The 16,460-nt window shown below is 39.8% G+C and overlaps 1 protein-coding gene across 1 annotated transcript; it reads left to right on the top strand.

The window, feature by feature from the left end:
- Nucleotides 1–459: 459 nt before the first annotated feature.
- Nucleotides 460–14,957, top strand: tspan17 (tetraspanin 17). Its single transcript, XM_026357335.1, has 8 exons — nucleotides 460–1,053; nucleotides 7,361–7,411; nucleotides 9,134–9,280; nucleotides 10,012–10,182; nucleotides 10,666–10,791; nucleotides 11,171–11,218; nucleotides 12,771–12,887; nucleotides 13,089–14,957. The coding sequence occupies exons 1-8, from the start codon at nucleotides 967–969 to the stop codon at nucleotides 13,152–13,154; spliced, it is 813 nt and encodes a 270-aa protein (XP_026213120.1). The 5' UTR covers nucleotides 460–966; the 3' UTR covers nucleotides 13,155–14,957.
- Nucleotides 14,958–16,460: the final 1,503 nt, after the last annotated feature.

The raw sequence follows: 16,460 nt of genomic DNA, 5'->3' as shown, positions 1-16,460 counted from the left end.
AATATTAATTATACTTATAGTGATCTTAATTTGCAGTGGTGACACGGTACAGGCTCATAATCTGGATGCTCATTTATAACACCCTATAACTTATGAGATTCTGGCACTGCTGTGTCGGTGGGTAAAAGGGGTGATATGCACTTGTGAGACATCACACATGTGCTGTCATTCAACAAAAAAAAAAAGCCAAATATTCACAGTAAAGCTGCAAATAAGATGGAGAATAAGCCCTATAATGGCTGTGGGAGACTGTATACACAATAGGAGCTCTTCCTCTTCTACAACTCATTTGATCTTTTGTAGGATTGTGTTTCTAAGTATAAGTGTATGTATTAGTGTGACATTAAGAGGAGTAAAACATGGATCATTTAGCCATTATACGTTAAATAAGAGACGACTCGGTAGAATAGAAACCTGCGCTGGGACACCAGAGGCCGCTCTTGAGGTGAAAAGGGCGAAAGCCAGCGCCGTGCTTTCCTCAATGACAGCGGGGGCTCGTTTTACAGCACTAAACAACAAAGATGAAGATTTCAAAGCGACGACCCAGCGACACGGCTAAACGAGGAGACCTTTAGCTGAACACCCCTCCGGTTTATCTCGGTCTTCCGGTGTGCGCGACGGATTTAACGGCAGCCGACCTGAATATCGACTGAACTGCAGATGAATGCCTGTGCCTTAAGCGTCCCTGGATTTGTTGTTGTTAGCCGCTAATGCTATCCAGAGAAGTTACGAGCTAGCTGGCCAAGCAAGCTAATGGTTAAAGAAAGGAAATACTAATTAGCCTCATATGTTTGAGCTACTTACTACTGGCCGGCGAGTAAACTCGGTGTTGTTCAGCTAATGGAGCCAAACAACACTGGCTTCAGTAATTTAAAAACAGTTTTTTTGATTGAGCTTTTAAAGTAGCTACCACCCGGAGTAGTTGGTTACCTAGCTTGCCAGTTAGCAACATCTATCATTGGAAGAATGAGCAGAAAGCACCATCATTTGAAAGGAGCCGAAGTTAGCTGCTGTGTAAAATACTTCCTATTTGGATTCAACATTATATTCTGGGTAAGTAAATACAGTCTTTGTATTGTTTACCTCCTGAAGACATTAGAAAAAGTAACGCTAACTTGGCCAACTAAGAGGAACATTACATTTTCTGGTAATGTTAGCTTAACGTTAGCACAGTTGGTGTTGGCAGGTTGAACCCAAACGATCCCCGAGCTCTCACTAATATGATTATTCAACATTAGCTAAGCTTATTAGGACAGTGTCCATCTCCTGCCACGTGTTTTTGTTGTTGTTTTGCTTTGAGTTTTGTTTAGTTATTTGTGTTCCTCATAGTTTGCATAACAGATTAGCTTGTTTTCTTGATTGACCTAGGAAGTCAGTGGTTAATGTGTAAAGTTTGATAGTGGTTTGATTTACTATAGGCTTTCACATTTGCCTAACAAGCTTTGTTGACATTGTTGCCTGCACTTGAAATATTTAACCTAACTTTTTATTTATTTAACCCTACTAATTCTCAATTCATTTTCTGTGTTTGGTTTGTGGGCAGATGAAACTTTTCCTGTAATAGAAATGCAACTAATCTGAACTGCAATGTACTAATGACTAAAAGTCTCAAATAACAAGCTTCTTTAGATACTTCGCTGGCTTAATTATGAGTTTCTAAAGGAGTTGAGGAACCTCTACCTCTGTTACAAAAGTTGGTGGAGTGGACAAACCACAGCCATACACAAAAGCTGATGCTGGTTCCTCTCTCTGCTTTGACATGGCAGAAATCATTGGTACCATTGTGCTGAGTCTGAGAAAATGGCTCATGCTTATTGTTAGGCCAGTGACAAGTGAGCCCACATCTCTTTAACAACGCCCTCCGCCATCTCTACCCCCAGTCTGAAAAGTTCCTCTGTTGACTCTCCTCACTCGTCTGCACTGCCTCTGTGCGGCAGTGTATTATAATATCTGTGGGTGAAGGAATGGCGTGTCTGTGTGCCCCAGAAGGTCTTCCCACACACTCTTTGAACGAAAAGGCCACACGGGCCTGAATATCGCCCAGCCCTCCTCTTTTCAACCAACCCTTTCACTCCCAGCACCCTTTAGTGCTCAGACTCTGCAGGACAGCATTGTTTCTCTTCCGTCACACACCCACAAACGCACAAAGAGCGATGGCGAGAACAAAGACCTCGGGGAGCTACTGGTGTGATTCTGGTTTTTCTCTTCTCGTATGCTCATTCAGTTAGACTCATCAGGCCCATCGAGGCCCGGGCGGCTGGCTCTTTTCCTATTCCTCCTACTTCCATCACCATCTCCTCAATCCTCAACACTGGCTTTCATAATGCAGGAGTATGATGCCATACAGCTGCCATGTGCTGTAATATGAATTGCCACACATGAAACAAGCAAAATAGATGGATACATTTTACAACTGGCCTTACAAATGAAAAGTACTCTATAATTCACTTGGGGCTGAGCAATCGACCAGGAAATATTGAGTCATGGGTCCATAGTGTTGTGTTTGACTCTGACTGATATTGTGTTCTTTCAGACTGTTTGACACTCGGGCCAAGCTATAAGTCCCGTGTGTGAGTTCTCTGTGAAACTATGGAACAAGTTCCAGCTCGCTGGCTGTTTCCGTTAATAATCACTAGAAGATGTTCTCCTCTTGTCTGTGTGCTGCGAAACAGGATTTGACAGACAAGTCAGTACATTGCTCAAATAGAGAGAGATGGGCTATATTCTCCACAAATCAGCCAATTTGTCTTTCCTATACGGATTTTGTCAGGCTTGAAAATGTTGCCTAAATTGAGACAGAATGCTAGTAAGACCCTAAATATTGTGAACAGAGTGCAGCAGTAAAACCTAGTGTTTTTCTCGTGTGTGAATTCTTCCAGCACCCAAGCTGGCTGTTGACAGCCACATATTCTCACCCAAGCTGAACAACACACCTTCTCTTGTCCTTAGAATAGACACATTCTTCGCATCCACTTAATTAATCACATTTTCTGCCTGAGCTGCTGAAATGTTGGGAAGCTCTGCATGCTGTAATTAAGAGCTTGTTAAGCTATAACCAAGTTGCTGAGTTGGTTGGTTGGAGGCTGTGTGCTATTAGCCAGCTACAGCTCTAAGTGTCTGTTCATATTTGGCACTGAAATGCGCATTGGGTGATCGCATCACAGGTGTGGAGGTACAAGTGTGAATACAGCCATTTGGGGATACATCAAGCCACATTTAGAGGTAGTCAGAGAGTCGTGCAGTGTTTGCATCCTGTATGCATGCAGCACATGCAATACATTGCATAGACGACCTGTGTGTATGTGAGTCACAGCTGATGTAGTTAAATTAGTCAGTTAATAACAAATGTAGAGTTGTGAGAAGGGCCAGTGCCTCACAGACATCTGGCCAGATGATGTGATAAACAATCACCAGGGGAACAACCAACCCACACTAACATGCATCATGCTATTGTCTATCTCATATCAGTAAAACATGCAGTAGTCCACAACACAGGATCGTCTTTCTGTATTTGCTTTTTGTGCAGACACATCTGAACAGTATGCAGATAGGACGTTGTGGCAGCTCCAAATATAAGAAATTGTCTTTTTTCTGTTATATTTGAGGGCGAATAGATGTTTTTCTGTTTAGTCATATTTACCACCTCCCTCGGTTCAAATCAAACGTGAACAGGGAGGCAAAGTTCAACCACAAAGGGGATTTTTCTTTTCTGATGTGTTCTGATTTCTGTGCAGTCTGTTTCACTTAGGTCTGCTCTACACAGTATCTGAATTCAAGGTAATGGCTTTAAACATGAAGAAACCTTGTCTTGACTGTAACTTTAGCTACCATTTTATGGTCCACGACAGTTGTATTTTTGGTCCTCAATCCAATGTCCAACATTTGTTTAGTTACATACTATAGTAGTTAATCAGCCAAAATGATACCCTGAATTTTCCACACCAAGGGCAGAAAAGTGGACATGTAAAATACATGGAAATATTTTCTCGCTGTGGGGTTAGAAAAGCTTCATGTTTTGTTCGCCTAGTTGGACGTGCCACTGATATCACCAAGACGGACTGCATTCACACAGATGGATACATTAGATATTCAGCTTTTCACTGAGTCAATGAGAGGGCAGTCACACTTAGGAGGTGCATGCCCTGTGCTCTGGCTTATGTCTGTGTGTGCACGCTCAGAAAGCGTGAAGCTTGGTTTGTCTACTAGTTAGTTGAGGTTAATGGGATCAGCTGGCTTAGAGATGCATCTTCTCAAGTGTTGATAATCTCTCTGACCAACTAAAGAACCCCTTGCTGTGGGACACACACACAATTTACACAACAGATAACTTACTTGCCAGATAAAGAGCCTACAGCCATTAGGACAAAAATAATTAAATGGTAGTATAAATCATACAGAGAAGAAAAGGAAAGAATTTATTTATGAGATTAGCTAGCAAAATTTAAAGAAACAAATCCCTAGGGGCTTGTCCCCAAACAAAGAGAAGCAATGAAGTATAAAGTAAGAAGGAACAAACAAGCACACTCAGTCCTGCACTTTATTTAGCTTTATAGCCTAATTGTTGAGATTACTTTGGAGATGAATGTAGAATCTGTGGAAAATACCAATTGTATGTTTTAATGTACTATATACTGTTTAGTAAAAAGCACCAATTATCTGGGCTAGATTATTATCTCTGGTTGAAACTGATAGAGTTTAGTACAAATAGTGTGCTTTATTGCCACCAAATGACCTGAATTTGACTCTGGTTGTACACTGTGGGAAAAGTTAGATTAAAGAAACACAAGCACAATACAAAGGCAGGTTCAGTTGGGTTTCAGTGTACTCATTCAGTCAAATTCACTTTAATCCAAACCTTACTCTCCCATGAGGGAAGCTGTGTGTGCAGATAGGACTTTAAAAACACACACATTATACTGGTTATCGGAACATGCTTTCTAGGCTTACATGTTACTCTAAAACAGTAACTGACACTCCACAAAACAGCATTATAGTCCTGTGGGTTTATCGCAAGTCGGGTGTCTTCAAGAATTTGATCAATGAGGAAAGAAAGATAGTTGACCTTGAATTTTTATGTAAATTTGCAAAAAAAAATTATTTTGATTTTAGTTTTGTTCAGCATTTATTCCTCTCTCAAAACATACCCATTTATATGTATTTTGTACATAAAGTTAAATATTTGACTACTTAAAAGAGAGATTTTTAGAGTTTTAGAAAGCCAAAATAACAGGCTACCAGGTGTGGATACCTACATAGCTGTTGAACTTAATGCCACGTTCAAGGTCACCCTAAGCCGTGGCAGGGGAAAATACAACTTGACATGTACTGAAGTACTTTTGACCGGAACTAATAACAAAATAGTTTGTGTATGTAAATTTTTTTTCTGTGGTCATGGTGGTGTTTTATTTTAGAATCACCAGCAATTTCTTCTGCTTTATTAGGTTGTTTATGTAGAAGAAACAGGGGAGATGGAAAAAGAATGTGCCCATTGAACCACAAGAGCCTCCTGTAATTAATAATCTGTGCAGTTAGAAGTAGTTGGTTATTTTAAGTACCTATAATTTACATGACATGCTGCTTGATAAACAGTATTACACACAGTCACTCAGCCAGCGTGGATTGTGTGTCTTCAGTACCCTAAATGTACATTTTTGTCCTGGTGTCGTCAGAGCACAAATTGTTGGATTGTCTCATTTGGAAGTAGGTTCAGTTTTAGTGTTCAGGTTCTTTCAATGCCACTCCTTTATGGGCAAAGTCCTTAGAAAGTTCCAGGCCCTGAAATGGAAAGAAGAAAGAGTCGCAAATTGCAGCCAAGCAGTTGTTCTAAAAGCATTGGCAATGCATAATGCACATAATTTATTTTTCATTTGAAAATAATGCTTTGCTACACCGCCAGCTGAAATGTTACCAAATACAACATTAGCTTACAGACATCAAATCATTGTAGTAGATGTCCATATAGTAACTAACACTATGAAATAGTTCTGTAACGTTGTATTTTACATGGAATTATATAATAGTAGTTTCTGTGCTGTGAGATGAGAGTTGTTTTCTCTGTCACATTCTTCTGCTCTCTTTAACGTATGTAGATTAACTGGTGGCTAAATGGTTTAATGTTCCCACTCTAATCTCTGATCTCTGCTGGCTTATCTTGAGTCTTCCTGCATGTCAGTTTCCAACTAAAATCACCACACCCACCCACTCAAAAAGCTTATCTACCTACCAGGCCAACCCAGCATCACCCTGTCGCTTCAGCAGCTACTGATCTATTGTCACACTGAGAGTTTGCAATTGCTTCATCTGCTTACCTTGATTTAATAAACATACTAACAATATTGTTTTAACCCTTGCTCAATGGAGCTATTATATTTGAGGCCCTGCCATTGTAGTGATAAGATAATTGTCGTCACATCTCTTCTAGGAATGACACTTGTGGCAGCTCTGCAGCTGATAAACAAGTAACACTGCATTAAGCCACACAATCAAAATTGTGTGATTTTTATCAATTTATTTATTGGCAAGTAACCAGTATAACCCTGAATCCCTACTGCTGTTTCTGTACCATTTTATATTTTTTATATATGCTGATCTTGCATTGGGGCCTTCTGTGGCATTCACCTCCTAGTTTTTAAAGTTCTCCCTTGGCATGTGCAAGCCCCACATTTATCCTTCCCTGGGATGAGAGCCTCATACTGGAGGGATTTTCCTCTAACTCTCAGATCCTCCAGCCTCTTAAACGGACCAGTGCAGTGACTCTAACCTGCAATAACCTAACATAACCGATGTAATGATCCACTCTGTCTCTGGCAAGTTAAAAGACACCCTCTGAGAATTCATGTTCGTTTACAGGTTCTAAAAGCCAATTTTATAAATTAACGTCTGTCTGTAAGTGATGGTTTCAGTGTTTGAAGAACACTGGTTATTTTGAATGGAACATTTCTGTATTTGTGTTTTGACTGGGGTCATGTAACATGTTGATGTGGGCGAGGCTGTTCTGCGAAAATATGAGGTCATGGATATCATGGATTACTGTGGTTCAGGTTTGTACAAAATGGAAAAGCTGAAAATCTGTGTTTGAGGACAGTTGAGTTGTTTACATGTGTTGCATCAGAGATCCTGTAAATTAAATATGATCAATCTATACCCACACAGTCCTGATAGAGGAAGTTTTGCATTCACTTGTCACTGAAGATATATTTTATTTCCTTTACCTTGATCGATGCTCAAGTCTTAAATATTTTATGATACTGAGAAATAGTCTAGATTTAAAACCATATTTTTAGATACTTAAAACTGGGATGAATTAAAATGGTGGTGTCTATTTGACAGCAAAGCCTCTTCTTTGTGCTTTGTTTTACAGTTGCTGGGAGCAGCATTCCTGGGCATAGGCTTGTGGGCATGGGCGGAGAAGGTAAGTATAAACACATGCACATACAAACACACACTGGTGAAATACAACATGATTACCTCAACAGCATAGCTCAAATTCTTCCCAATACTTGGGCCAAAATAAGCTCAAAGTACAATTTGCAGGAAGGATTTAAAATGGAAACAGGGCTTTAAAGAGAAGTGGCAGGGAAATATAAAAGCACAATTCTGTTAGCACTTTAAGGCATATTGCTTGATAAGGGTGATTTTGGCACAGCCAAAGTTATAAACTTATTTTTCACTGCCATTAGGAATTTAATGTTGTGTTACATACCATCCTGTCACAATTTGTCCTTGGATTTGCATGAAAGCTGTTTATAGTTTATTTCCCACAGTGTACTAGTTACCAAAGTAAGGTGCTGCCATTAAACTTGTTTTTAGTGCACCGTGGAAGTGCTCTAAACTTCTTACATTTAAGTTTACAGCCAATTTGTTTATTAGTTAGTTAGAAATTGTACCAGTCTGTTGGGTAAGTGCTGCACCAACATAGAAGCATTTACTGATTAGCAATGTCTGGTCATGAACTCTGCACAAATAGGCCTGCACCAGAGTACCTTTGTGGAACAGCGTGAATAATTTAAAGGGATTAGGCTGAATGATGAATAGTGGGGACTGCTAACGCATAATGGTGAGTTTGGGTCTCAGTGACTAAGATAATTAGTTTCAAACCCAGTATGTGCAGCAGGACTACACTATTGTTTTAAGGCCCCATGCATAAATCCAAATAAAGGCTGTAAACACAAGAACACTACCATAAAAACACAGGAATGCAATATTGCCTCTGTCCTATATTTGTCCTTTAACTCAGTGTATGGGGAGCTTAACTTAAGCAATATGGGATGTCAGCTTCTTGGGCTTTAACTGCAAATGTTTGACATCTACCAAATGTGACAAGTAAACAGGATGTCACCACTGAGAGTGCGTACCAACATTTACAGGCAATAACCCTGGTGGGTTCCGTTTCAGGATGGGTAACAGACATAAAATGAAACGCATGAATCGAAGCACTTTTGTTTTTATAAGCCTTTGTACCAACAAACATTGCACCAGACAATATGCTATCTTGTGGTATTCACTTATTTCCAGTCAGTCTGCGGTTTGGTGTCAAGGTGTTATATAGATTCAGGAAATGGGCTGTGGCTTCAGACAAAACATATCTTTGTCAGTGTAAGGCATGATGGAGACCAGGGACTCACAGGAAAACATGTTCTCTCTGGTCACTCTGTGGATTCAGGGCCATGAGGACAGGATATGCAGAGAGGAAGGACAGATGTCTGTTTGCGAATGTTAACTCTTATGAACGAAAGCTCTGAACTGTGTCTATAAATCACTTGTTTTTCAAGACTGGATATGTCACTGGAGTGAAATTGTACAAAAGATAAAACCCCTTTGAGGGCTGGGTGTTTGATTTAGAAAGGAACACGCATACATACCAATCTAATAAAATATCAGAATTGCTTTTTGATATATTTACCTGCTGCACTTCCTCATCTCTAACTAGGGCAACCCTAGCTGGTCTCTAATCTGTGCCATTCATGAGATTTTCCCTTTTTTCTCTTTGACATCATGTACTTTTTTTCAAGGTTAACTGTGTGTTTCTTTTTGAGGAAGGATGAGATCTTGTAAAAGAGGCAGTGCGGATTACTTGTGGAAGTATTATAATCAGAATTTGAAATATTCTTTTGTCTTTGTGCCTTTCCCCCAGGGCGTGCTGTCCAATCTGTCATCCATCACAGACCTAGGGGGCTTCGACCCAGTGTGGCTCTTCATTGTCGTAGGAGGTGTGATGTTCATACTAGGCTTTGCTGGCTGCATTGGAGCCCTCAGAGAGAACACCTTCCTGTTAAAATTTGTAAGTCTTCTGAGCCTAGACACCCTTTTTTACCACTTCATACTCCACTTTGATCTGCATTTCCCTTTAGAGTTGAGAATGTGATTGTAGCTGTGTGTTACGGGTACTTGCATGGCACAAACATGTTTTATATCATCAGTAGACCAACTCCTATTTCACCATAAAGTAGTGATTACTGATTTGTACGACCAAAACCTATTTGTTATCAAGCTAAGTTTTCTTCATCAGAACATATTTTTGTACAAGCCTAAAACTACCACAACAAGTTTTGGGAGCTTCATGAGCTGTATTGATAACAACACGTGACTGACGGAGACAAACTTATCTTGTTGCTGGCTGCGATTCTAAGCAGCTATTAAGTCCAGCCGATGTCCATTAGCCGCAGTAAGTGAGGCGTCAGACTGAGGAGCTAATGTGGCTTTTGTGCATTTATCATTAGGCTATCTCCTACGTTTACTGTAAAGGGATGATATAACGGTACCTTTGGGACTGCGGTTTTTGTTGCCCTAGCTCTCAGCAGCAAAGAAGAATAGACCCTACATCAAAGCTGTTGTCCTTTTTAATTCCCTTTAAAGAATGATAGAAAAAATGTTTGATCCTTTACAAAACAATATTTTCTTAGCTTCATCTAAAAGTCCCTGATTGAAGTGAATGATTTCATTTCTTGTGTTTGTTTATGTGTATATGTGTGTGTTTTACTCTCACTCCCATTTATGTCATGTACTTTCCAGTTTTCTGTATTCCTGGGTTTGATCTTCTTCTTGGAGCTGACTGCCGGGATCCTTGCCTTTGTCTTTAAGGACTGGATCAAAGACCAGCTCAACTTTTTCATCAATAACAATGTCAAGGCCTATCGTGATGACATTGACTTGCAGAATCTCATTGACTTCGCCCAGGAATACGTGAGTCCACACCCACTGACTGAAGCTCATGTGTCACTAACATTAAAAACAGCCAACTTCCTCATAACATGACAAGTTTCTTGGATGGAAAAATTCATTCCTGTCTCTGCAAATTTATTTTGTAACTCATGATCAATCAGTTCAGTTTTGAACAGGGAGGTGAGTCAGCCACTGCAGTTGTGGAGTAAATATGACAATTAATGTGTGTGTATTTACTAAAATGCTTATCCAATTATATAAATGAATCAGTTTAGATAATTGACTCTTGTGTGTAAATGCGGTGCTCTGTTATGCCTTAAAAACAAATACATCCACTCTCACTATCTGTAGTCGCTGACTGCCACATTAAGCTGCTATCCACCCAAGCTGACCTGGGCCATCCTCTAAAGAGAGGCTGGTAGACCAGATCAGAGAAAATAAATCTGTCTGTTAGCTGACTGGAGTTAGCTGTTTAATCTCTGCCTGTTGTTGATGCTGTCTCAGTGGTTGTGTTGTGGAGCTCACGGGCCTGATGACTGGAACCTGAACATCTACTTTAACTGCACTGACTTAAACCCCAGTAGGGAGCGCTGTGGAGTTCCCTTTTCCTGCTGCATCAAAGACCCTGCAGTAAGTCACTCAACAGCAATAATTCATAAATTGTCCATAATCATTTAATATATTTTGAATTAATCGGAGTAATGCAGTTTGTTTGTAAGCCTTTTAGTTTATTTTACATTCTTGTGGTTTGTATTGAGATTGTAGATGACAGTGGTCTTATTTTCTTATATGCAATGATCTAAGCAAACATCTAATATCTAGTAAGCATTGCAGCCATTATTTTTCCATAACTATTACAAAGCAACTTGTCAAGTCTCTGCAGCTCCTTCATTTTTTCTCCTCTTTTCACTCATTCATGCAAAAATTAATCTTAACATTGAAGTAGTAACATTACAAATCTCATAAAGAAGCTAACGTTTCTGTATTTTTTTTTATTTTTTTTTTACAGGAGGATGTCATCAACACACAGTGTGGTTATGATGTTCGGCATTATCATGTTGGTATCTCTATTCACATCTTTTTTTAGATATTTCGATATACTGAACCCTTTATTTGTTTATTTTTCTCTCTACGTATTTAGTTTGTAATATAGATATTTCAGAATGAAAGCAGTTAAACAGAACTAGTTCTTGTTCACAGTACATCATTTCATCATTGGGCTTTGTGGAACATGATCGGCTGCGTGTTTGAGAACTTCCTGGTTAAACTGACACAAAGCTGCTGGGTGGAATTAGTCCTGAGGGCAAGTCGACTGACAAATTGCATACCTGTTTGGTTGAAACAATCTAAGCTGCTTTTGAAGCAGGAGTGGCAGTAAGATTTGTTAGTAAAAACTAAAAACGTATGTGTAAAATACACATAATCATTTATGCTATTTAGCATTCATGATAAAAAATATATAACAGCCACAAATAAATAAATGTAAATCTAAACATCAACACAGACACAGAGAATGTATAGGGTTAAGTATCACATAGTCTCCTCTGTGTACTTCTTGCCTTAATAACAGATTGTTCCTCTAACAGGGATAATTAGGCTCCACTTATAGCCCAGAGAGCAGCCTTACTACACTCTGTAATTGGCAACTCAGTGGGTTATGCCAGTCCATTCCCTTTTCCTGTGTGTGTGGGTGTGGTGGTTATAACTCACTGCACTGCAGTCACAAAGATTGCTGTTGCTAGGCACACTGCAATACAGTGAATCACCTGCCACTAAGTTGGTATGAATTCATTTTCTGTGTGTACTCTTGTACTGAAACTCTGGCCATTGACATTTAGTTGAAACCATGCTGGTTCCTGTGCAGCTTGTTTATGGAGTGCAGGTTGGGAAAGAGGAAGCGCAGTAGACATGGAGAGGACAGCAGCACAACAAAGGTAGAGGGCTGAAATAGCTTCAGAGCCAGACCAACATAGTGCTTCTACCTTTTTATTGGCTACCAAGGGACTCCCTTTGCCTCCTATTGGTTTAAAGATAACTTTCAGGTTCTGCAAGAGAACAAAGGGTTTTCCTGGTTGACTTGTCTAGAAGACTAACAAAGAGACCATTGTATAAAGTCCCATTCACACCCACTTGTGTCCCCCTTTTTAAGAGCCTCTGTTGCCCTAAATTATACCTTTTTTATTTCCATCTCTGAATAGAGATGCAATACATCATCAGCTGAATCTGGCAACACAAAACAGCCATCTGTCCGGTAACAGGAAACAGCTTCTGCTTGTTTGTTTAGTCCAGACAGGGTCCTCACAGAAACTCAATACACAGCCTTGATGTTCTCTGTGATGCCCAGACACTGACACGTTGTAATCTAAGAATGACTCAGCTGTCGCTCACTCCTCATGCACTTCTCAGCAGTGAAGAAGTCAGCAGGCAAAAAGCTATCTGTTTTGTTTTCTTTGTCAAGCGTTAGTCATAGGTCAGATTTCAGATGTTTGTTTAAACTATGCAAAGTCAGTGCTCTTTTTGAAAGGGTATCATTTTGGTGTGATTTAAAAAAAAAAAAAAAAAAAGATCTATTCACATTTTCATGTCTTTCTAATCTGATTTTTAAAAAGGACCTGGAATGGCAGAAATACATCTATACAAAGGGCTGCGTGGGACAGTTCGAGAAGTGGCTTCAGGATAACCTGATCATTGTAGCTGGGATCTTTGTTGGTATAGCACTTTTACAGGTAAGGAGTTTGTTTTACCTACATTTATATGCGGAAATCTGTTCATGTAAAACAAACAAATTAATGGGTTCGGAATTTGTCTGATCACTGCCATCTAGTGGTTAGGACAGGCAACACCCTGCAAAACAGCAGTCTGCTTTTAATGATCTCACGTTCTGTAAAGATCACTTGCCTTAATGTGCTGTGTGGCTTCCTCTCCAGATTTTTGGTATTTGCCTTGCTCAGAACCTGGTCAGTGATGTCCAAGCTGTCAAAGCCAACTGGTGACAGGATAGGTGACATGAGGGGGCCCCACCCCTCAGGCCCACACAAGGTCAACACAGCACACAAACAGTCCCGTCCAGCTGAGGACGGAGAGCCAAGAACATTGAACTTTGTCTATTTTACCACTGAGCTAAACAGCACATACACACTCTCACACCTGCAGACAAGCAAACACAAAGAGTTTACTTTGCTGTCAACAGTCGTCAGTTCGTGTACCACTGAGCTGGGATTTGAACCCAAATATAAGACTAAACTGTACTTATTTCTGTTTCCTCTGAATTTGTTCTCTGGACAAGTGTATTAATGGGACGCAGTTGCACAAGGACCCCTGTCAGCTCGGAGATAGGAAACCATGGATGAAAGTACAAAGAGGACCAAACAAACAAGGAAGAAGGAACAAGTCCTCTTTTTAGGTCAAGTGTTACATTGTCACAGCACGTGTGTCACAGTCAGCGAGGGCTGAACAAAAACAGCCTGTTTGGTAACGTGCTTATCCCCACGTCCTGCTTTAGGGGATTGTAAGTCGACTGGTCAGCACACACACGGATTCCTCTGTGTCGTTTTTCTTTGTTTTTGATGACCAGTGAAAAGACTTTGAACTCTAAATCATCACATCTGCAACTTCACGTCATTTTAGGAGATTTAAAATTTCTGCTCGAAATGTAAAAAAAAAAAAAAGTGCCATTAATATCCAGTGATATTTTTGTCTCTTTCTTGTTCTGCACATGGAGTTTTTGCAAACCGCCCCACAATACCTCAGGGCTTGGCCGAAAATATATGCTTTTTGCCGCCGTTATTGTTCTCCATCCATCTCTGTTGATTTTAGATAGAATAACTTGACGCAGAAAAACATTGACAGTTGCTTGAATGTCGCCCTGTTCGCTCTGCAATGACTGTATTATCTGATGATATATGGACGGATGTCATGTTATGTGGAGTAGCCTAGTGTGGATTGGATTTTAGGTCTGTGCTATGGTATACAGGTATAATAGTTTAAATTATAGAGATTGCTGTTGTTTATCTCTGAGCATCCCTCAGGCACATGGGATTGCTGGTTTGGGGCCTTTTTACTTGACCTATGTTACCTTATTTGTCTTACACTTTGTCTTCTGCATTACAAAATAACTCTGTCAGTTGTTATGTTAAAAATGTTTCATTCTTTATTTCCTCTCCTATCGTAGAGACACATTAAGATACTGGGTTCATGGTTTGACTTCTCCAGTCTACCAGACACCTGTTTTACCTCTGACACATCAGTCAACTGCACACAATCTTCTTGTTGTTCATATTATTAATAGTCTTAACAATGACCAAATATTATCAGCTCACCACAAGCTAACTGCCAAGGTTTTGTCTGGCTACAATTCAGATTTTATTAGAAATGCCAACAATAGCACACAGCCGTTCCAGATAGCCACAATGTGAATTTATTCTCCCTTTACATGGGAAGTGCCAGTTGAAATGAGAAATTAAACAAACAAACAAAAAAAAAATACAGTATCGCTTTTATCTGAAATTCAATCTTGTGTATTTTTGTTTGGACTGGTTTTTAAACATAGTAAATACATGCTGTAACATTTTTGATGTTATCAAAGTCTCAATATAACATGAATGCTGCTTTGACTTTAACTAGATTATTGATACAACATATAGTAGAGTAGCCAAGCTAACAACACGTATCACATGATTGCATTTGAACCAACTGACATTTTATTGTTTTCAGGATAACAAAATATTCCTTTTTTTTTTTTTAAGTTTACACTTACACTTGTTCTTCATTATATAAAAATCATCTTTGCCCTCACAGCTTTTTATCTTGTCCATCGTCTTTACAGAATGTATCTAGGATTACCTGTGTGTGTGTGTGCGTGTGTGTGTGCGTGTGCGTGTGCGTGTGCGTGTGCGTGTGCGTGCGCGTGCGCGTGCGTGTGTGTGTGTGTGTGTGTGTGTGTGTGCGTGTGCGTGTGTGTGTGCACATGTCATGTTGCTTTCACCCACATGCTTCAAAACACAAACTGATCTGACTGCACCTATTTCAGGACCTGTCATTTTTGATGTATTTTTAAACACAGGGCTCTTTTTTTGCAAGAAATGAAACTTGAGACAAAACAACAGCCATTTGAATTTAGGCATCGTGAATGCACAAGTAGAATAATTTCACTGGAGCACAATGCATCTGTGCTAGAGTGACTGGAATGACTTCACTCAGATGAAATGAATGAGACTCCTTAGGAGAAGCTCATTCGCTTCAGCACTTTAGGTGTAATTAGTGAACCAGTGCGTGCAACAGTCTGAGAGGTTTTTTTTTTCTTTCAGGTCAAATTTACAAATATTTACAGAATAAAACTAAAGGTGCAATCCTTTCAACTTCTTGAAAATTCCCACCCAAAGTTGCAGCATTTGCTTAATTTAGTTTTTCAGCTCACTGTGTTATTGTAAATGTGTGTGTGTGTGTGTGTGTGTGTGGGCTTCTTTGCTTCACTGACTGTTGTAAATCAATCTGCCGCACTCCAATGTCGAAGATCAGGATGAAAGCTGTTTTTCCCCCCTTCATACCTTCCCTAGCTTAATCTGTTTGAAAAGTAGGTTGCAACAGACAGGTGTGATGTGTGTATTTAGCTCAGTAAATGTGTGTTTCCATTAAAAAAAAAAAAAAAAAAGAATTACCTGCAATTGGAAGTGCTCAGGGTCTTCAACACCCCTTCCCCTCATTAAAAAGAAAGGACCTCTGCTTAAGCATGCAAGTTAATTCTGTGTTACACTTAATGAAATGGAGGGGCCACTGCCTTTTTAGTGGTGCAAAGGATCTGGCTGAAGGCAGATGGAGGCCATGGGTGTCAGTTCTGCTGCAGCTCTTAAACAAAAAGCACTCCCACTCTCTCTCTCTGCAGCCCACAGCGAGTCTGGAGAGATCTGCCAATAATCAGACAGTCACCTTGGTAATACGGACAGTAATGCCATAATAATCTGTAGTAGCAGCATGACGGGATTTCAATATGCAGAGTCTGCAAAGGTGACTAACTGGAGCATGTTTGTTTTAGCACCTTTCGGATGATTCTGTTTTTTATTCTTTTAGTGTTGGAGAAACAAGGAGGGAAAGAGAACTGTTAATCATGCTTTGCCCTCTAACATAATGGCCTTGTATCACGAAAACACCTTCTTAATTTCTCTGCTCTCTCTGTGGGTAGTCGGATAATTCCCGAGGAGGGGGCCTTATGCATACCATGAATGTATAAGTCTGCATCAGCATGGACCTACTGCTCCACACTTAGAAAAGATCTTTTCCTTTATGCAGCACAACACACATCA

Source organism: Anabas testudineus, chromosome 10, assembly GCF_900324465.2.
Source record: "Anabas testudineus chromosome 10, fAnaTes1.2, whole genome shotgun sequence".
Classification (NCBI taxonomy): domain Eukaryota; kingdom Metazoa; phylum Chordata; class Actinopteri; order Anabantiformes; family Anabantidae; genus Anabas; species Anabas testudineus.
The sequence above is the reverse complement of the archived record's forward strand: the minus strand, read 5'-3'. Positions and strand labels throughout refer to the sequence as shown.